The sequence below is a fragment of the Taeniopygia guttata genome, chromosome 2, assembly GCF_048771995.1.
Source record: "Taeniopygia guttata chromosome 2, bTaeGut7.mat, whole genome shotgun sequence".
NCBI classification, from domain to species: domain Eukaryota; kingdom Metazoa; phylum Chordata; class Aves; order Passeriformes; family Estrildidae; genus Taeniopygia; species Taeniopygia guttata.
Window position 1 is genome coordinate 105,258,217 of NC_133026.1, and position 22,163 is coordinate 105,280,379.

Sequence of the window (22,163 nt, forward strand, 5' to 3'; positions counted from 1 at the left end):
GCAGCAAAGCTGGTAAGGGTCTGGAGCACAGGTCCCATGAGGAGCTGCCGATGGAGCTGGGGCTGTTCAGCCCGCAGGAGGTTCAGAGGAGACCTTAACCGCTCTCTACAACCACCAAGGAGGAGCGTGCAGCCAAGTGGGGGTCAGCCTTTTCTCCCAGGCAAAAAGAAGCAGCCTCAGGTTGCTCCAGAGGCGGCTTAGGTTGGACGTTAGGAAGAGTTTCTTCACAGAAAGGGTGATTAGACATTGGAATGGACTGCCCAGGGAGGTGGTAGAGCCACCCTCGCTGGTGGTGTTAAGGAAAGACTGGACGTAGCACTTAGGCTGGGCTCGATGACCACTGTTCTGTTCCAGCCGAGCGAGCCCCGTGACGCTGTGACTCTGTCACCCCTGCCACCCGAACCCCCCGGTGGTGCGACCGCCCGGCCCGGCGGCTCGGACCCTCACGCTCCCCTCTCTCGCGAGAGCAGCGCGGAAGCCTCGCGAGAGCGGCCCGCGGCCCCGCCTCGCCGGGCCGGCCAGGCGCTCGCTGCGGCTTTTCCTTTTTTCCCGCCGCTGGCGCGCGGAGTCGCCGGGAGCCAACCAGGTAACGGCGCGCGCTCTCCTCATCCCGCGCCGGGGAGCGACCGCGAGCGCCGCCCCCGCCCCGCCCCGCCCCGCCCCGGGACGGCCCCGCCGCGGCCCCTCCGGCCCCGGTCCCCGCCGGGCGCTCCTCAGGCGCTGCCCGCCTGCCCGAGGGAGCCCCGTTCTCTCCGTCTGGGAGGCTCCCGCCGCTCGGGAGAAGCGGCGTGTGGGACATGCCATACCGCTCCTCCGGCGTCCCTGCTGCGGGGTATGACCCAAGCCTGGCGGGAAGCTCCCAGGTGTTGGTCATGGCAGGATTTCCCAGAGCATCCCGGCGTGTCTCTCGAGTGAGTTTTCTGTGCGGTGTTCGTGCAAGAGGGGAAACAGAACAAAGTCCACCGCCGGGAAATTGAGTTTGTAGGAGCAGCCGGTGGGGACCAAGGCGCCGTGTGCTCCCCGGAGTCCCGGGGGGGCGATGTCTCCCCGGCGGAACGGTGTCAACACCGATAAGCAGCCTCGGCGAGTTTATCGGTGCTGACGGATTCCTGCGGGCAGGAATGATGAAGCCGTGGGAAGCCTGACGGTGCCGGAGGGAGTTGGTTTGTGGAAGAAGAGGGAAATGGACGCTTTTAGGTGGTTCTGTGAAAGTGGCAGTCGGCAGGATAGCAAAGCAGGACATCCGGGAGAGGGGCTGGCGCTGTGCTTCCACCCCCAAGCAGCTTCCAGCTCGGTCCCTGCCTGCAAGTGTCCGTACGTCCAGCTCTGCTGTTTTTTCCCCCTAAGGACTGGAAAGCAGTTTCTTAGGGCTGGAGACTAAACCATCACTTTTACACTTGTGCAGCTGCCCAGGCCTGTCAAAGGCTCGACTTGAACGCTTCTTGCGAGCCCTGTGTTTTAAGAGAGGTTGGACACCCGTATCATTTTGGGATCTCGAAGCTTGGGAAAATGCCTTGCTCATTTTTTCCTATTTGTAGTCGGTTGATGTCCGAATAATTTGCAGAAACATTGAGCGGGTTTTGTGCATTTTTTTTCTTGCAGTCATCTTGGGGGAAAAAAAATCCAAAACAAACACTACGGACACCATTTACTGTCTAGACTCAGGTGACTTTTTCACGGAAATGAGTAATCTGACATACTTAAATCTCAAACAGTAAGTGAAAGCAAGCATGTGGTTTTCACTGTCCTAGTGCTTGATAGCGAAAAAGCTTGATCCTGAAACATCTGTTGAAGGTGCAAAGCGAGAGTTTAAATGTCATTCCTAATGTCACTAGGCAGTTGGTTCCACAAAGAAGCGTTGTAAGATGGTTTAATGTGGCTGCACACAAATGGGGCATTTCAGCTGCAAAGATGCAAGCAAATCACTGTTTAGCTTATGTTGAAAACGTGTAAGCATTGCTAATTTCAAAGGGTAATTTTATTTTCTATTAAGGAGTTCTCTGAACATTTGCTAACATGAAGCCATATCCTGAATTTGCTATGGACGGAGCAGGTTAAAGCAAATGTGGAGCTGCTGGCTGCATTATTGTAACATTTAAATATCCCTATACTATAGAAAACATACAGTTCAAGTGTTTCTGTTGAGAATAATGTTTTGTCCCATTATTTTTGTTCCATTGTAAAGACAGCCAGACTGAAAAAAAAGACTTAAAACAGTGCACAGAGGGATGAGACAGGAGAGTGGAACCAAAGCCTCCAGGCCCTACACTTCATCACTGACCAGTAGACTGAACATTTTATTGTGGTGAATCTGAGGGACCAGCTAAACCAGTAGCTGCATTCAGATACTCTTAAGTTATTTAAAGGCTTTCATGATAGGAAATGCAGCTTCTTGACTAATCATAGACCTTGTATCATCTGAACTTATGCCTCAAAACTTTTAGAGCAAATTGTTCCTTCCATTTGGCAGTATAGGCATGATGGTTTGCTTGCTCAAGTTGCTAATTTAGGAATAGTATGAAATTCCTTACTGCATTTTATATTACAATGTCATAGAGATAGGTATGTCCACCTGGGAATGAACAGTCCCTGTTCAGAAGTGTTTGTTTAAAATTGACTGTATAAAAATGGGGAACGTCCATTTTCACACAGAGGGAACCGAAGGACAGAGATTACAGAAGTCTTTCAGTATTGGATGCCAGTAGTGTCCAGTAGAATTGAATATTGGACGCCAGTAGTGCCAGTAGAATTGAATCTTGCCTTGGCTCAGAGCCAGATCTGAGTACCATGCTTCCTCTGTAGTTGGCCTGAGGGCATCATCCCTGTAAAAAACCCTTCAAAACAAGTGAGAATTATGGGTAAGATTATCCTAAATTTGAAGTCAAGCTTCTAAGAGCTGTCTGACTTTGATTGTTCTTCTCAATTATTAATGTTTTGGAGATTTATAGATTTTTCTGATTACTCTCCATTTTTTTTTCATCAGGGAATTGGAATCATTTTAATACAGAATTATGAACACTTCAAGGGGGTGTGGGCTTCTCTTTGTAAAAGGATGTCATTTGAATCCAAGTTTATATAAAGGATGTATATAGACAAATCCATCTCTGATAAAACTTTTGACAACTGCTTTTGCTGACAGCCAGATTTTGGCACTATGGCTTACTTTTGGAAAACAGGAATTTGGTATAATTCTACCTTTAGATAAGAAAAAAATAAAGACTCTTAAGTGTTTTAATCTAATTTTAAGTTGTTAACTTTTTAAGGGGAGGAAAATTCTGTTAGTTTGTAATTACCTGCAGCAAAATACTCAGCAGTGTCCAAGCTTTCAGGGTGATTGTCAGTGTGAAAGTATATAAATATAACTCCTCAACATGGATAGACAGTAAACTTTGCATTTCATCCATGGCTACAAGTTGTGCTCTGATAAATTCAAATGTGTTATCGTTCTGTTGTTACAGACATACGCCCCTCTTCAGAAACAGTTTCATAAGTATGTAATTTAAAATAAAAAGTTTGAGAGTGAGCCAGTTCTGCAAGTCAGAGAAGCTGGGAGCAGAATAAAACAAGATGAATGCATCTGGAGGAAGCTGTGGGAGCCCTAGTTCTGCAGAACCTACAGGAGATTTCTTCAAAGAACTGTGGTCCAAACTGAAAGAATGTCATGATAAAGAAGTACAAGGTAAATCACTGAAGGTTGGGTTTGTCAGGTTAAAGTTGGTGTTTGTCAGTTACCACAGGAAAACTTTGAACCAAAATACTCTGCGTGGAGCTAAATAGATTTTTAATGTTTTCAGTTATGCAGAAAGTTAGACCTGATGATTACAAATGCTCCTTAGAGATTGACCACCTAAGCTTGGTTTAACAGAAATAAACTATCATCACATATAAATGATTTGCTAGGTCAGTGAAGAAAAAGTAACACAATGTTACTTTGTGTAACATTGCTTATGTTACACAAACATGTAGTCTCTGCTTGCCTACAAAATATTTATATGTTACTTTACCTTTGTTTGATTATGATTCAAATTTCCAAACCATGTTATTCAACGGATTTTTTTCTTTTGCTTTTGGCTTTAGTTGCTTCAGATACATTAAAATTATTTGCATTGTTTTTTTTTTCCCTAACTTGTGCAAAATCACACTGCAGATTAATGTTACTGAAGTGAAAATTATTTCTTCAGATTTTATTGTTCTACATTTTCTCAGCAAAATTTGCAATGATTTTGTAATACGATTATTCTTACATTATGTGACTTGTAATAACAATTTTACTACAGACTGAGCAGACACTAACAGCCATTCTTCAGTAATTCAGAAAAGTTGAATTATTGCACTATATGTAGTGTTACTGTAATATTGTTTTACAAGGAGTATTCATAAGGGTTTTTTGCTAAAAACATTAAATAAGTTAGCATTTTGTTCTGCTCAAGTCACATGATCCATTCTTTTTGGATGGAATTAAAACAGTATTAGACTGTGTCTTCTAAGAAGTTTTTCCTTATGTATAAAATAGTATTTATACTAGACTGGAATAAAAATGGGTGTGTTTTTGTGATTTAAGAGCTGTAGTTATGCAAGTGAATCTTTACCCAGAACTTTTCAGTGGCCTTGGTTGTTTCTACCAGCCTCAAGTTTCAGGTCTGTCCATTTTGGTCCAGTTAGACCATCACTTCTTGGTTTCAAAAACTCTTGGAGATTGTTTTATAATTAATAGATGTTACATGCCTCCTATTGAAAGTCTTGATTCAATAATTTGCAGCACTAGGCTGTGATACTTTGTTGTTGATTATTAAAAAAAAACCAAACTAACAACCAAAAAGCACATACCAATATGGCAACTGGAAGGAAAACTGTAGCCAACAGTAGGATTTCTTGACATTAACATATGGACTACAATTTTATATTGCGTTCCAAAACACAAAAAAATAACTTTTTTAATAATTATTTTTCAAATTATTGATGGTTCTTTTTGGTGTGGGTGTGATGTCAACCACAGATAAATGCGGAAGTACTGACAGAATGGGATCTGGCAATCTATGGCATGTCTGAGCAACAAACGCTTAACAAACAGAAAGCTCTGATGTAGAGACTTATGTTAAGTGACCCTTTCTCTAGTTTCTTGGGGTGTGCAGCACGTGATTTTCAAGTTTGGGTTTTCTTAATGCAAGCAAGATACTCTTTAGAATGCATGCAGGGTGTGGCCAGGTAATTTTGCCACCAGGCAGTCTTTTTCATGCCTAGCCCTCTGTCAGTATGTCCCACACTGTGTTAGGTAAAATTAGGTCTTCCATGATAACATCAAAGACATGCCTGAAGGATAGTTAATTTTTTCAGAAGGTGGGGATCCTCTTATAGAAAATGGTACTGGAAGATATTTTAAAAACATCAAACACAGACTTGCCTAGACTTTGCTTGTTTCTGAAGTCTATAAATAAGAATTAAAATTGACTCATGAGTTTCCAATCTGAATGTCAGCAAAAATTATTTTAAAGGTGGTAGAAGGTGGATTAAGGGAAAGCTAGGAGTTGTTGAAAAGGCTTTTTGCATGTACAATCTGAAATGGTCAAATTCTTCTTATTTAAAATCAATGAAAAGTAGAATTTATGACACATGAACTTGACATGGTCAGACATGTTACGCAAGTTATATCTATAGGATGTAAACTGAAGAATACTTCAAGCTCATGCAGTTTGAAAGGGATTTTATTGAATTTTGATATTTCCGTATTGTAAAGGGTGTGTTTTTTCTTATGTAAAGAAATCCAGCTTCTTGTTCTTTTAAACTGATCACTGCCAAAAAAAATTCCAAATTTTGGCCTTCTTGAGCCAAAGTAGCTATTATTTAACTTAAATCCATTATGAAACAATGGGCAGGACACCTACATCCCATTTTCCAAAGATACTGGGTATGGTCAATGTCACTTGACTTTTCATGGAGTTCAGAAGTGCTCAACAACTCAGAATAATGGTCATTAAAACTCTTTGGTTTTATTTCCTGTGTGTGGGATATGTCCATAGTGCCCAGAAGATTCAAAGGAATTTAATAGTGCTTTTTGTAAACTGATTTATTTCTACAGGTAGTAATTCTTACCTCTTGCTTGAAATAATTACATAGATGCTTTCTACACGTGGATCGAGATGGTTTCTGAGGATTAATTTAAATCTAAAACTCTAAAAATATCTATCAGCATAAGATGTGAGCAGTGTTTTATGTACAAGAGTGGTCTAGTTTATTTAGTTATTGCTTACCTCTGAAAAGCAGAAGATATCAATGGACAAAAAACTAGTCATAGCATGAGAGAATCTTATGAGGAAAGCAATCTCATTGATACATTGCTGTAGGAAAGGAAATGGCTGGAATTTCTTCAAAAGTAAATAATTATAGAAAACAGAGCTGGAAGGGATTTTAAAAGGTCATCTAGTCCATCTCTGTACCCTTGAGGTAGGATTATGTCTGCGTCATTGCTGATAGTAGCTAGTCCAACTTGTTTCAAGAAATTGTCTGTGATAAAGATTCTGTGGTCTTCCCAGGCACTGTCAACTTTAGGAAGTGCATTTAATGCTTCTGAAAATTCATCGGAACAGAAATTATCATAGCCATTAATTGAAATATTCCAGCTATATAGTCTAATCAAATAGCAAGCTTCATAAAATAGTGTTTCATTAATCTGCCTAATGATAGTTTAAGTAAGGTCTCTGTTGCTTTAATAGGTGTAGAGTGTCATTTACTAATGCACTTACAAGCTTTAGGTAATGTAGATTTATATAGTCTACAGCTTGTCTATTTCATAAAAATATTGTGGAAAACATAAAATTGAATTGGGAAGGGACATAGTGTAATTCCACAGAGTTTTATATGCTCCCTATGTCAAATAAGGAAACTTGAAAAAGCAAAGCTCCCTAAATGAGCATACTTAAAAACTCTCAATGCTCTGGAACAGCAAAAGGAAGAAACTATAGCAGATGTAGTAATTCAAGGCTCTTGGATAAATCAAACAGGCTGGTTTCCTGCCTTCTCATTGCAGTCATTTGAACTAAGAAAAAAAATGCAATCTTTAAGTAACTAGTTTAGTTCCTCCTGAATTCAGGTGAGAGGGGAGATAGTGTTACCTGTAGCACAGTACCGGGTCTTTTGAGCCCAGCCTCTGCAATTGGTTGCTCAGGTTGCCAAAGTTACAATCCTAAATACTTGCTGAACAGACTACCTGTTCATACAGGAGATGCATTGTTGTGCAGCCTCATTCCTTCCGATGGGCGTGGAGCGGCTTTAAAGCAAGCTTTATAGGGGTTTTAATTGCAGATGCCTAATTGACTTGATGAATAGCAACTACTTAAAAAAATAAACCCTCTTTCTGTGCTGATCTGCATGATAGAACATAACGTCTCACAGGTGCTGAACACTTGGAGAGAAAAGAAATCTTGCTATATTTCCTAAGAACTTTTTAAAGTAGTTTTTAACCTGCATTTTTACCTCATTGTCTCACTGGCATCTTGTAGCAAGTATGGGTTCACTGAGTCTGTGGCTGGCTTGACATTTTAAGTAGCCTGAGGAGGGAACCTTCTCAAGCAATGAGTTTTTCCCTTAGAGCTGGTCCTAGTTGAGTGTGCTAGTGGAGAAAAAATAGTCTGTTAACTACTTTAAACTAAATTTTCAATAGTAAGATGTAGTATCAACTATGTGTTTAGGCTTAAATTCAAAATAGTCTGAAGATTTCTTACAAGTGTTCTGGTTTTATAAGTTTATCCTGCTATCCTAAATACATAATGCTTTTGCAAGAGAGCTTACAAGACACCTAATGTTCAACTTGATGTTGATAGCAACCTTTCATAGTTAGAAGAAAATAACTGTGATAGGAAATGTTATTTTCTGATGTGATATGAAAATTTCTCTTGGGCAGTTTAAGAAACTTTTCTGTCATTGGGATGTGATTATTTCTGTTTATTTGGAAGAGGAGTGGCCAGCTTATGTGTGGGTAATATCGCATAAATTTCCACTGCACTGTGTCCTGCTTGTTAAATTGTTTTGTGCATAAATATCTTCTTGTCTCTGTGCACATACTAATGCACCCAAGACCTTGCAAGCAAGATTGGCTGGACAGTGTTCTGTTCCCATGGCTGTCAGCTGGCCACTCCTGCTGACAATATCAGGTTTATTTGAAAACCTTTTTCCTTCTGCTCACAATATATAGTTAGGAGCATGGAACTCTTAGGGGAAAGGCCGGCCACAGGTGAAATATCATTCATCAGTTCTCCTTCAGATATTCCAAGGAAGCTTTGACTGAGAGAGTCTGGTAGCACATCATCAAAGAAGGATGTTGTCCTTATGTAATTTAAAGCCTTGAATCACATACTTTTAATGTTTCCTTTATGCATATACACTGTAAAGCATTTCTCAGTTCAGTGATTGGATGCTTCATTTCCAGTGTAGTATTATGAATTTATGTGCACACAGAACACATTTTATGCTACTTATGTGGGCATAGTCATTGAAAATATATTGACAGTTCTGGCTATATGTGGTTATTTCACAAAGGTGTTTGTTTACTTGTGTAAGTGGAAATCTGTGTGTTTGTTTAAGAAGTCCTTATTTCCTGGAGATCACAATGACTATATTTGTTTCCAAGATCCTGTAGAGCACACTCAAAAAGTCCAGAAGGAACCTTTTTCTCTCCACATCAGTGACATTTTTTGTTTTTCTTTGCAGATAACAGTGGCAAATGGCAAGTTAATTTATTGTCTCACTCATTTTTTAAAATCAGAATTCTATAACATGTAATTTCCTCTTTCCACTTTTTAGGCTTACAGCTGAAAATATCTAAGTTGAAAAAGGAAAGATGCTTGTAAGTACTCATCCTAATGATTAATTTATTAAAGGAGAGTCAGAGTCCCGTTAATAAGCTGCAATTCTTGTAAGATCAATTAAGGTTTTATGGATTCTTCTTTTAGATGTGTAAAAAACTCTACTTACTTTAATAATTCAGCTAAAGTTGTCTGAAGATGTACAGAGCTCTTTACAGGGTGTGTTATTTCTTAAGTATAATTTATAAATTAAGTAGTTGCTCATTTTAATTCTGAAATGATGAAATTAGCTATTGCTTTTATATTAGCCTGGTGTATTGTAAGTTGCTTCCATGTTCTGGAATCTTAAATTGATCGGTCAGTTTTCTAGATGAGAAATAGTATCAGTGCTGTGACTGAACAAATACCAAATAGGTTACTCATTGTTTGTTGGAATCTTTCTACAACTGCCACATTGTGGATACAGTACTGTTACATAGGAGGTCTTGTTCTCCTTGCTGCATCTGAATACCTGGGGTTTAGTATTTCAAACTTGGTAATCAGCTGACAATGAGCACCTTATTTTGTATCCCACTCCAGCATTGGAGCTAATGACTTGTAAACCCTGGGTCAGATACCGGCCATTATGCAGTGCCTTCATAGCCAAAGACGTCTGTCATGTTTATCAGGTGCACTGGAATTTTAAGGAAAGAAAACCCAACCAAGAGCCTAGCTCCTTCTGTTGTTTTACTGTCTACATGGGGTGTTTTTCAGGGATTAGGTGAAAGGCATGCATTATTAGTGTACATTAATATCTTACTTATTTATTGCAAATGACTTAATGCCGTAGAATGACTTAGAATTAACTAGAAGCAATTTTTAATTTTGCTATTTTAAGCCCCCTGTGAGTGGCATAATCAAAAAAACAAAAAGGGGATTTTTTGTTGTTTTAGTTTTTTGTTGGAGGGATTTTTTTAATGTCCTAAACATCAGGAAAATACAGCCTGCTTTTGTCAGACTTCAAATTTTGCCATGGCCTGGCTGTACTTGGTTACTGAACTGAGATAACAGAATTTTAACATTCTGTGCTTCCCAAGTAAAAGTACAAGCCTTAAACAGTCCCTCATGCTGCTTGCATGCAACTGTTTTATGGGTTGAATATGCATTGGAATGGCCTATGTGGGTCTCTGTGATAATACAGAAAAATAAAGCATCTCTACTTAAATTTAAAGATTAACTAAATATGCTTCTGATTGTACACTGCAGAGGCTTCCAGCTGTCCCACTCACTTTATGACCTATGATTGCTAGTTTCTTTACTGTAATGTCTGTAATATGAAAATGTGGTTGGCTAAACATATGTTAAAGGGATAGTGCCAATTTAAAATTTTGTTTGTGTAAAAGAATTGTATCAAGTTAGTAAATATGTTTTAATTTATTGTGTGTGTGTGCTTAACAGCTTTTCATGAGCCAATTTCTTGACTTCCACAAATAATCCATCTCAGGCACACTGAAAACAAACAACTGCTTTCATGGATATATACAAACGATTCCATGGTAGAAAGAAGAACTGGGAATTTCTCAGAAGTTAGTCATTGTCATGTTACACAGATTTAGGCACTTAGCTTTTATTGAACGTTAATATCCCTGTAGAAAATAATTGTGTGCTTGTCACTCATACCATGTTTGCATCTTGAAGAGATGTTGTGATCTGATAATAACATTGAAAGGGAGATAAATCTGAGACGTTAACATTACTGCTTTTCCTTAGCTCTTTTAAGGAGAAAATATTCTTTGTTAATTAATTAGTTCTGGTTTTTAGATAAGGTATTTTCCACAACATCAACTGCTTCTGAGGGGTTTATTTTGTCTTTATTCATACTGGGAATGGGAATTCATAATGGGAATACATGCTCTGTAGAGAATTTCTTCTTGAGGAAGTAAACCTCTAATGGATCTAAAGACTTTCAGAGATTTCCAAACCTAATGTGGTTTGCCATGCTGCAGAATTTACACAAACTGCATTCGACAAGACCAAAATTACCTGATTGTGAAAGCTCCCATTAGATTCCCAACAGATCCACAACACAGTAAAGTGTAAGAGAAATGTTTGAGCTTGTTCTCTGAAATTGTTGCTTGGACATTGTTAGCTTTTATGTGTTGACTGTCATTAATTCTAGTTTTTACCTGAACAAAAATCAGGCATAACAGATCCACCTGTATTATTAATTAAAAACTAGCTGCGTCTTTCCTCTGTCATTTATAAATTTTTATTAATCAGAAACATTAGCTTTGTTTATCTTCAGTATAGTATTTGTGCTGATGATAATCACATTTCCCAAGGATATAAAAGAAACCTGCCAGAGAAAATTCTCTGGTGAAAAAATAATTTTTGCAATTTAAAGCAAGAACAAATTTTTTCCTCTTTTTATTTTCAGGGATGCTGAGAGGCTTGAAGAATTCTATACCAAAAACCAACAGCTCAGAGAACAGCAAAAAGCACTTCATGACACTATCAAGGTTTTAGAAGACAGGTGAAGTAGTGTCTTCTGGCTTTTGAGTTTGCTGAATTTTGCTCTTGCAGAGTAGCTCTGGATACTTTGCAAATTGAGTTAATTGTGTTTTGGTGTGGGATTATTGATTTTTTTTTTTTTTTTAAGTAAGCCAGTCCTTTTCTAATGCAATCTAAACAGTGTGTTATAGAGAAGTGTGTAGAATTTACATTTTTCTGACTGAAGAACAATCAAAAATATATAACATATATATTTATTTATCTCATCTATCTGATTAAACATAAAGTCAATACTGAATATAAAGAAATAACAATTTCTGTTGTATTGTTATTTTCAAAGTGCTTAACTTGTTTAGTTCAGTTTCAATAGAAGTTAGAATAGAGCAGCTTGGGAGGCAAACAGACATTTTAAGGTTTGTTCTTTCGTATCCATCTTTGTACAGTTAAATTTTATATTGATCGAGATGTAATACAAGTACAAAACCCCAAGGCTATAATATGTTGTGAAACTAATGAGATAACTCACTAGGAAATATTTCAGATTTGAGGGGGTCTTTTTTACCAATTGCCTGTTTTACCTAAATTTGATCACAGGTTCCATCTGTTACCTTTTTTTGGGCTGAGGTGCTCTCCTCATCTTTTGATCTATTCTGCCCTTTCCTTATTTGTCCTTGTTTAATCTGGTATAGCAAAGCAAAACTAATAGACATGAAATTACAGTGCATTTTTCCTTCTTTAAAAACTACCTGGTTTGGAAAGTATATGTTAAATTTCCTGTTAATAGGCTCTCAGAAGCTTTCTGGGAGCAGGAGATCATTACATAGTAAATAGTTTTCCACTATTCCTGTGTTACCTCAAATTTTAAAGCTGTGATACTCTTACTTTCAACTCCATTTCTCTGTGAAAAGCATTAGGGATAAGCTTGTAGCCATGCTGGTAATAAACCTTAATACTGTGTAAGTAGAGAGGCATTCATGGTGTGGATGGACTTTTCTAATCTCGTAGGAGATGAATTACTCATTGTGGAAAAAAAAAAAAAAAAAAAGAAGTATTTCAACTGATTTAATACAAGGAGATTGTAATACTGTGTTTGTTATACATTCAGATAAGCTAGTCTGGAGAGGCATTTCAGTATTTTACTCTTGCCATAATTCCACAATATTAAAACATCAATAAACCAGTACGGCTTTTACTTCCAATATTCAGCTGTGAAACTGGAAATTTACTTGGGGTTTGTTTGTTTACTTGGGGTTTTACAAGTTTGTTTACTTGGGTTTTTTAATACTTGATGTAGTAGCAGCAGTAGTGCAGAACTTTTGACAAACTGGTTTCTTATTTAGAAGGCAGAAGAGAGTCTGATTTTCACTTTGGTAGTACTGTTAGCTTTTTGCTGTGTACAAAAAATAAATACATTCTGTTTATCACCTATAAAATGAACACATATTTTATTGCATGAATGAATGTGTCAGGTAAGATGGAGTAATTCTAACCAGTCCTTTTCCGATCATGGATGTGTTTTAAACAGCTAATCTAAACTATTAGAGACAGTGGAGTCAACGCCTCTCATGAGCTTTTGGATCCACTTCAAATTATTGGTGCTTAGATAAAGGTTTTGCATTTTCTTGGTAGTTGTTACAGAGTGAAATTACTATTTGTCCTTTTTACTTGGTTATTTTGCTTAATGACATATCCTTCTTAAGTGAGGTAGTAATTCTATTTACTGAAGTGATTTGCTTATATGCATTTTCTTGAATGAACTTTATGTACAATGGTGATTTATATCCAACAGTACTTTTAGTAGGATGCCTTACAAAGGATTTCAGTGGCAAGGTGTGGCATGCTCCACTTTATTATATAAAGTAATGCATGTTGCTTTAGAAGTATCCAGTATCTACAATAATTTATGCAAATATTAGAGCATATAGTATTAGATTATTCAGAAATCTTAAAACATTGCTATGTGAACATATAAAACCACAGTACTTAGTGCTGTTCTGCATAGCTGTCAGAAGTTTTCTTGTTTTCACTGTTCAAAAGGTCTGTTAAACACTGGTATCTGTTTTATGCATGGCAATATTTTTTTAACAGAGAGACCTTTTTCTCTTCATTTTATTGTAGATTGAGAGCGGGGTTATGTGATCGCTGTGCTGTAACTGAAGAACATATGAGAAAGAAGCAGCAAGAGTTTGAAAATATCCGGCAGCAGAATCTCAAACTTATAACTGAGCTTAGTGAGTTTTATCCCCAAGCCTGAAGACAAAACATACTATTTTGTAAACCAGTTCTCCAGTAATTCCTGTAACTTGATATAATTTATATGTGGTGTATTTAGTAAGCCCAAAAAGTTCAGTCAGGGAATACTTAACTGTACAGTCTGAAAATATGTAACATACCAGTGACTAGTCATTTGACCCACCTTCTTAGATTGAAGTGCTGATACTGAAAGTGAACTGACGTGGAAAATCTTACACTGTAAAGTGGCTACTTTAGATAAAATGTGACTGCTTCTGTTTATTCCTACAGCTAGAATGATTGCCAGCTTTCCTAAGAAAATCCTGACTTCAAAAGGAACTGGTGATTGCAAAGTATCAAGTTCAGACATAAGTTGGTCCAGCTTGTGTCCTGTAGTTAGTCTAGGACTTTAACTGCAGTAAACCTTTAACTGTCACATAACCAACTGAGGTCACAAAAAATTGCTTTATAACAGACAGCTTGTAGCCAGGTCATTTTGAAATCAAGATATAGATTGTTTGTTTGTTTCAGGTGATACACAAGCAGGACACAAATATGTACATAAAGAGGGTTTGGAAAGATTGATTGTATAAAGCATACAGGGCAGAATTTTAAAATGTTAATGGTATCTTTACCATTAATTATTTTGTATCATTTAGTTGTCTTGCTTTGTCAAGAACAAGCAAACATTAAGTGAGATTTAGAATACAGGAAATGCCAGACAAAAAATAGCTTTTTGGTGCTTAATTAAATTATGGAAGTATGAGGTTCTGTGCTAATACAAAACACATCAGCATTTCAAGGACTTCTAATATTGGGCATGTACATAAAATTATTCTGAGTTGTGAGTTTAATGATGAACAGCAAACGGGGTACAGACAATCTCTAATTACAACTCTGAATCCTAAAAATCAAGGTGACACCTATTAGGTACAAATCTTGAGCTGACACACAGCAGTAGGCTCCCATGGGTTTGGGTTGAGATCTGTATAACAATGGAAAAGATAATTTGATGAATCTAGAGGCAAAATAGACAACAACAAAATATAAACAAGAACTTAAAAACTAAAGTGAACAAAAGAGTTGGAACTATCACTATGTTAGTTTGAGGCAGCATGGAAGAAAGGCTTAATGGTTGCTTTAGTGGCTAAAACCAAATTCAAATTGCATTATATTTCATAGGTTATCCTTAGCATAAGGAAGCAATTTTGTCCGTGGAGACAAGTGAGCAATTCACTCATCTTTGCAACACAGTCTCACTTGTGTGTGCATGGACAAAAGTAATTAATGGTTGTATAGAACTAATATTGTGATACAGTAATTGTGTCACCTCTGCCTTTTCTAAAATTTCATTTTACTACTTTTTAAATTATTAGCTTGAAACCTAATTTTTGTAAACTTCAGCGAAGTTATATGGTATTACATTTTATAATTTGCTCTGTTTCCTTCAAAGACCTGACAAGATTATCATGTTAACAGGTGTGCATTGATTTTTTTAATACTTTTTTCTATAAATTTCAGTGAATGAAAAAAACAACTTACAGGATGAGAATAAAAAGTTAACTGAACAGTTCCAGCAATTACAGAAGGAGCTAGAGTAAGTTTTTGGTTGTTTGGGATAGTCCCCCATTCCTCAGTAGAAATGTCTGGGAATATAAATATCAGCTTTTAAGTCTTTAAATCTTTCTTTCCTCTTTCTGATAGACTGTGAAAAGATAGTCTACTGCCACTATAACAACATAAGCCGCATTGCCTTTTATTGTGCAGATTTTTATTTTCTTTTAGCTGTGTGCATCTTATTTTAAACTGGGAAAAGTGAATTTATCATAGAAATTTTGCTTGACTTTTGGTCACAGTATATAGCAAAGCCTTGCATCTCATGCTTTTATTCCTTGGTCGCCTCTTTACCTTTTGTTCCCTCCTATTCTGAGATTTCAGAAAAGTAGTTACTTAGATAGTCAAAAAGTCCCAGGATCTTGCAATACATTTTTAAAATAAATGTAATATAGTTTTGCAATTTTAAAAGAAAAATACTATAGTAAATTTTGAAAACAAGGCATAGAAATTGTGAGCTACAAATTGACTGTGAAATTTTAATCTTCTATAATAAGAATGTGCCATCTAATGTTGTGGTTAATATGTGAATGTGGTGTACTGTGCAAGGCAGAGGTAGTGTTCCTTTCTTGTTGTGGTCTGACATCATCTGAAACTAATCTCGCTTTCCCCTATCTGTGACTAAGTTGTGTACATGCCTGGGAGAAATGGGACAGGACGTATAGACTTGGTACAGAAGGTTTTTTTATGCATATGGTTTATTTCTTGTCTCTGTCAGAATTCAACTTCAGTAGAGAATGAAACAACTACAGTTCAGAATGGCTGTAGTCCTATTCCTTTATATTTCTTGGTTTGTCTTCCATCTTTGTACCTTCATTGTCCTTTCTTGTTTTTGTATGCATTTAATCTTCTCAGGGTAATATACTTCATGACCTCAGCTTCCAGTAAAAATCTCTGGCCAATGCAGGAAAGCTGACAGTGACAATATGTTATTTGCTCTGCATGTTAAGTGATCATTCAAATAAGTGCAGAGTTGAGTGGATAAACAGCAATTTACAAGGATGATACTGCTGTTTTAATACAGTCACTGCATTTGGTTGTTTTGTTTGAACTATAGTCATGGTACTTTATTTAGAATTTGCAACTTAGATTGATGTTGTATCACATTGTAGGTGCAAAGTAGCAGATTGTTTCTACTGCATGATACGAAATCAGATTTTTGCAGTCTTCTGAGTTTTGTAACCAAGTTATAAATAAATAAAATAAAATATAAATATTCTGAGAATTCTACATACAAGTGAAATCAGTGAAAGTGTAGAATAATTGTGTTATCCTTTATGACATTGAGATTTCATTATGCATAGATAGCAACAGTTAGAAAATTTCTGCAAAAACCTCTTCTGGGGTTTCAGGTAAATCCATGATTCAGAAATTATTACATAGTTATGATGTACAGTGTGTATGGCAACTGCTTCATTTGATGTTTTTTTCCTGTGATGGTATGTAGAAACTACCTCTTGGTTAAGGTGCAGAAAAATATATTTTTAGTAGGGTCATTTGTCAGACAAGGCCACATGTGCCAGTAAATTTAAAGAGAACTCTAACAACTAATTTAAATTTGCAAAGTAAATTGATTAATATATTGCTCTGTTGTTTATTTTGGTTTGTGTCTTAAGATATTGCTAGTAGATAATACAGTTTTCCAATGCTTTCTTTGTAAATGTGCTAGAAAAGAGGCATTACAAATCACACAAGGGATTTGTCAAGACTTGAGAACATCAGTGCATCAGTATTTGTCATTAAGTGTTCAAAGTTGGTAGTGGTAAAAAGCCTAACTGGAAAAATGCTTTTTGTCTCAAGCCAGACAGCTTTTTAAAGTTTTCCATTACCTTATTTTATATAAGATACTGTGGTTCAGCTTCAAGGCAAGCAAAAATTTATCTGTATTTCCCCTTTTTCCTTTAGATTAAAACCTCATATCTTTCTCTTTGTAGTTAGGAAATTATCTTTTAGCCTATGTTTGCTCTTGAGAATCATAAGGGAAAGTGCAACTGCAGGAAGATGACCAAAGAGGCTGAGTTAGATTTCTGTGTGCTTTTTTTTTACTGTCTTTTCCACATGTCACTGCCACCACCATAGGGCAGTTAGCCCCTTGTGAAGTACTAAACTATTTAAATTCAAAAATCAAAAATCAATCCTTTTTTGTTGTTATTGCCTTGCTATGTATAGATAGAATTTTTGGAAAGAAAAGACGCCGTTGTTTGTTGCACCAGTTTTTATATACTTACTCCCCAGCAGGCTGCTAGAGCTGACAATGTGAGAGAAGGTAAACTTCATAACTCATCTTGTATTTTACATTACTTGTTTTCCATGCTTTTTTACATTATTCCCTGAAGACATTTTTGAGTTGAGTTAGAGGTAACATCAATGCTTTGGAGGGGGATTGCTTTAAATACAGTGCTATTCAGTATTATTTTAAATTGTCCAAAGGCTTTTATTTTGTATTTAAGGCAGTATTTCTGATCACTGAACATGTTCTGATTTGGAAAAGACCCAACAAGGATCATCAAGTCCAACTCTTAAGCGAATGGCCCGTCCTGGGATTGAACCCAGAATCTTGATGTTATCCAGCACTATGCTCTAGCCAACTCAGCCAATCTCAGGGTCATAAACTGGGAAGATGTACAGAGATTTCCATACTGGGGGTAGGGAGAGACACTAATCCATCCATTTCAGCATTCTTTTGTTAAAGCATCTGCTTCAGAGAACAAGCTATAACCTCTACTACCCAACTTCTTGTGGGAAAAAGGGCTTCCATAGGGCAGTTGTATATTGACTTCAGATGTGAAGAGCTAGAGTTGTATGCTGTTCTTGGGCTTGATGGAGCAATGGTCAATCTTTTGTTAGAGGTATCTAAAAACTGAGTTGAGTATTACTTTTTTACAGTGTAATGTTGTTGAGGTGGCTGTATTTCCAGAATTGCTGGGTTCTCATACTGTGTGATTGTCTTGCTTGCTGAAGTGAAAACTCTTCATCTTGCTGACTTGGGGTTTTATTTGACTACTTGATTTGGCCTCCAGGGTGCAAAAGCAGCAAGCAGTGGAGGCAGAAGAAGTTATTCCAGATTCTCCAGTTGTAACATCATCATTTTCTGTGGTTAATCGTATGAGAAGAAAAAAAGAGAATAGGCATGTCCGATATACAGAACATACACCCCCAGATCTGGAGCTTAGGGAAAGCAACAGTGGTAAGAGTATTTTTTTTTAATTAATTAAGGGCTAAAGAGAAAGATAGGGTATAAACTTGATTGCAAAGGGCAAAAACTAAAAAAAAGAACTAAAAGCTTTGTGGTTTTTTGCTCTACCTTTTCTCTTTTTGTATGATAATGCATGAGTCCAGGGGGAAAAGTCTATAGCAGTAACTGTTACATCAGTGATATGCTCAGAACTTATTTCAACATTCTACTTTTATTCATCCATGTGCACATGCAAATGTAACAGTTTTCCAGACTATATTTCTTCTCTAAGTGCAAATTGGCTGAAAAAGCATCTGTTCAGTTTTGACTTGTGCACGCAGCAATGTCACCACCTAGTGGAGAGTGAAATAGATGTTTTGCCACATTCTGAAATAATTCTGCAACTGAAGTAATGTTACTGAAATTGGCAGATATCTACATGATTTCTCTTTGTCTGTATTCTACATTGTTTACATTCATTTTGTGTCTTTAAGTTCAGAAGTATTGTGTGCATTTAATTTCCAGGCTTTGTTCTGTAGTGTCATAGAAATAACTCTAACATATTTTGTCTACAAAAAATATTTTTGTGAAATAAGGCACTTTGTGCTTGTATTTTATTGCTACACAGGAAATATCATAATCCAGGTCAATTTATCTTGTGGCATTAAAAAAAAGGTATTTTAAATATGAATATATCTAAATATTAGTCTTGCTTAAAAGCCTCTTCCCAAGAATAAAAATAGGATAACTGTGGGATGAAAAGGGTAGGCTGCTTATTCATGCCCTTTATTTTGCATTTGAAATTTCTAGTGCTGTGAGTAGTTTCTCCTTTCTAAGCATACCTATCGCTTTCCGTATTCTGTATAAAAAATGGAGCTACTAAATGAATACAAAGTTTAATACGTAAGAAGTGGTGTGAATACCCATCACAGTTAATGGCTGTGAAAAGCTATTGGTCATCAAGGTAGAAAGGACTACATGGCATATGTTTGTCATAATTCAGATCTCAGGTTTTTCAACTTTTTTTTACCTTAGCTGATGCAGAACATTGTTGCCTTGGATGGTTTATCCTTCAATAATTTCATTGCCCTATTAACAGGTCAAATACAGCTTGAAAAACTATTTTTATGTGGTCATACTAGATAATGGTGTCATTTTGTGTTGGTATTGTTTTAGGGCTGACTGGTTGATATTCTCGTATTTTCCATATTTGTGATAAAAAGGATTAATATAGAATATTTATAATTTTATTTTCATTCTGACATATCACTGTCACCAATTATCAGATGTGCTTGTATTGCTGGATCTACTGAAATATTAAATCTTGCATTTAAGTGTTTTTAAGATCTGGATCATTGTCTGTATCTACGTAAAATTATCACAACAGGATACCTAATTTCACCATGTGAAAATGTTTCCACATCTCCTAGAGTTTGGAAAAATGCCACTCTTTTCCACACAAGTGAGCACTCACCATGGAGGAGAGATACTAGTGACAGACACCTGTGATCCACAACTGTCCCCTGTGCCAAGTAAGTGTATTAATAGATTTAGTTCTAATTCCATTCAAAATAAGGCACAAAATATTGTAAAACTGAAGTTTCGTCTCTTTAACCTTTTTTAACACAGAAACCTAATAAAGCACAAACATTTTTAAATACTCTAATGACTGAGAATCAGCATGAGATTATGCAAGTCAGGGTTGTGGTGGTTGCTGTTCTTGTGCTTTCCACTCTTATTATCTTGCCCCAGTTTAATGAACTGAGTAATGTTAAACCCCTCAAAGAAAGGATACTGGTCTATTTGTTTTCCTAATAAAAACATGAAAAATAGAGGTTACTGTCAGTTAGGAAATATGCAAGACAAGCATTGTATTATAAATACACATTATCTCTGTTCTAAATGCTTTTATCAGACTATTTGTGCCCTGGACTGGGAATGTGAAAAGCATTTTGTACATTGATTTTTAATTTTGGGGAGCTGTATTATTCAAATTTGACACATATTTCTCTGTATCAAAGTGATACAGCAGTTTGCTCTCATCAGAAATTATTTTGCCACTTACTGCTTCCAGATATGACTTTTATCTGACAGAGATCAAACTATTTTCATAAATGCCAGTTTTAATTTGTGATCTTTTTCATTTTGTGTTTGTACCATCTCTGTGCGTCGAGCAAGATACTATAATGAATATGTAACTTATTGTGATTTTCCTTCTACTCACAAAGATAAAACAAGGGTGGGAGGATACCCTGTTCCAAAGCCATCTTTTAACTTGGCTGCAGTTGTTGCAGAAACAATTGGACTTAGTGTTGAAGAAGAATCTGTAAGTATTCCCAAATTTCTTACATAACCAACCTTTTGGCCAGTTGTTTACAAAAACAGTGTTTTTTCTCTTTTGCATTAAATTCTGCAAAAGTATTCTGAGTTCCAGTAAGCTCACTTTGGTTTGCTTTTGCTTAGACTTAACCGACTTGAGCATGAAGAGATATAATCCTGCTGGTCTGTCTGGGGGGGTTGAGGAAAAAGGGAGAGACATGATTCCTCCTTTCAGGTTTTGTTAGTACAGTGATCTAAATCCTTGGGTCTGATAAATTCCCTTTGTGCAGTACTCAAATCTAAGACATTGAAAACTGTTTCTTGGCTATGAGACTGGTTGGTGAGCCAGGTGAGATTATTTGATGATTTTGGTTGGTAACTACCATGAAAATATAGTATGAAGAATATTTTTGTGTCCATGCATGTAAATTAATTTTTTCAGTTTCCATAAGATTTTTTTAAAGCTTCTGGTCCAAATTTAATCTCTTAGCTTTTATGATTTTTCAGAGTTTTGAATGTTTTTATTTGAAAGGGTCTTTAGAGTATTTATGTGCCAACCGAGCATATTTCTAATTTTAAATCCAATATCTTCTCACACTTCTTTTCTTTGTTTTCCTTCACCACTTGCAAGGAGTCCCAGAGTGTACTGAATCTTCCCCTCACTAATACAGTTATGAGCCAGGCCTCAGAGAGCGTGCAGTCTGAAGACTCAAGAAAACATGCAGCTTCTGAATCAAGAAATGATGACAACAATTTAGGGTGTGTTTCCACTCAGTTATAATAGTTAAAATTGTTTTAAGCAGTGTTATGGAAGTTTGGTCTTCATAGAATTTCAAACCATGCAGCATTTTGCTTTAAAGGTATAGAAATGGAAATAAGTATTTTTATATCTGAGGCATTTCTTTCAAGTAAATAACAGGAGAAGCAAAGAAACTGGTAGAATGCAAAACTGTAGGCTTTTTCTTATTTCACTTCTGGTTTGGGCTTCTTGTGTACACAATCCCTTATTTCCTAACTTCTCATTATTGCAAGGTATCTTCTGAGGCCCATAACCCTGTGGATAGTGGTCCTAGAGATGGAATGCAGGAAGGATCTTATTGCTCTAATTAGGTGTCAAATCAATTGACTGTTGCCCTTCCCACTCTCCACAGGGTATTTTGGTCTTATCTGGATTTTTTTTGGCCCTATTTGTCATCTTGAATGTATGCTTTGTTGATTGATAGATGAAAAAGAGTACCTGAAAGGAGCTTTTTTCCTGCACTTGCAGAAGCTTTAAGAATCTGTTGTGGTTTTAAGATCTATACAAGAACCTAAATAGACTCCTATTGCAACCATTCTGAATTTCTTCCTTTTCATTGCACTGAAAGGTAGGAAGTCCTTGGATACAAGAGATACTTAGGCAGACTTAACTCTGTCCTTGGTTCTCAGTTGAATGTGGAACAGAATTTCACACCATACACTAAAATGAAGGATGAGATCTACAGCTCTAAGTGCAACAGTACCTATCCTTAGAATACGTTAATTTTTATTGTTCC

General features: G+C 36.8%; 1 protein-coding gene across 2 annotated transcripts in view; it reads left to right on the top strand.

The window, feature by feature from the left end:
- Positions 1-481: 481 nt before the first annotated feature.
- Positions 482-22,163, top strand: part of RBBP8 (RB binding protein 8, endonuclease) — a 33,641-nt gene continuing 11,959 nt past the window's right edge. The window contains exons 1-10 of one of the 2 annotated variants that reach the window (XM_030266084.4): positions 482-586; positions 3,459-3,679; positions 8,797-8,839; positions 11,215-11,310; positions 13,407-13,519; positions 15,042-15,117; positions 18,155-18,321; positions 19,740-19,841; positions 20,538-20,635; positions 21,260-21,387. In XM_030266084.4, coding sequence (XP_030121944.2) covers positions 3,568-3,679; positions 8,797-8,839; positions 11,215-11,310; positions 13,407-13,519; positions 15,042-15,117; positions 18,155-18,321; positions 19,740-19,841; positions 20,538-20,635; positions 21,260-21,387 — 935 coding nt within the window. In that variant the 5' untranslated portion in view covers positions 482-586; positions 3,459-3,567. Of the gene's footprint in view, positions 587-769; positions 912-3,458; positions 3,680-8,796; positions 8,840-11,214; positions 11,311-13,406; positions 13,520-15,041; positions 15,118-18,154; positions 18,322-19,739; positions 19,842-20,537; positions 20,636-21,259; positions 21,388-22,163 lie in introns of those variants that run through there. The other variant, XM_030266083.3, reaches the window with a different exon arrangement.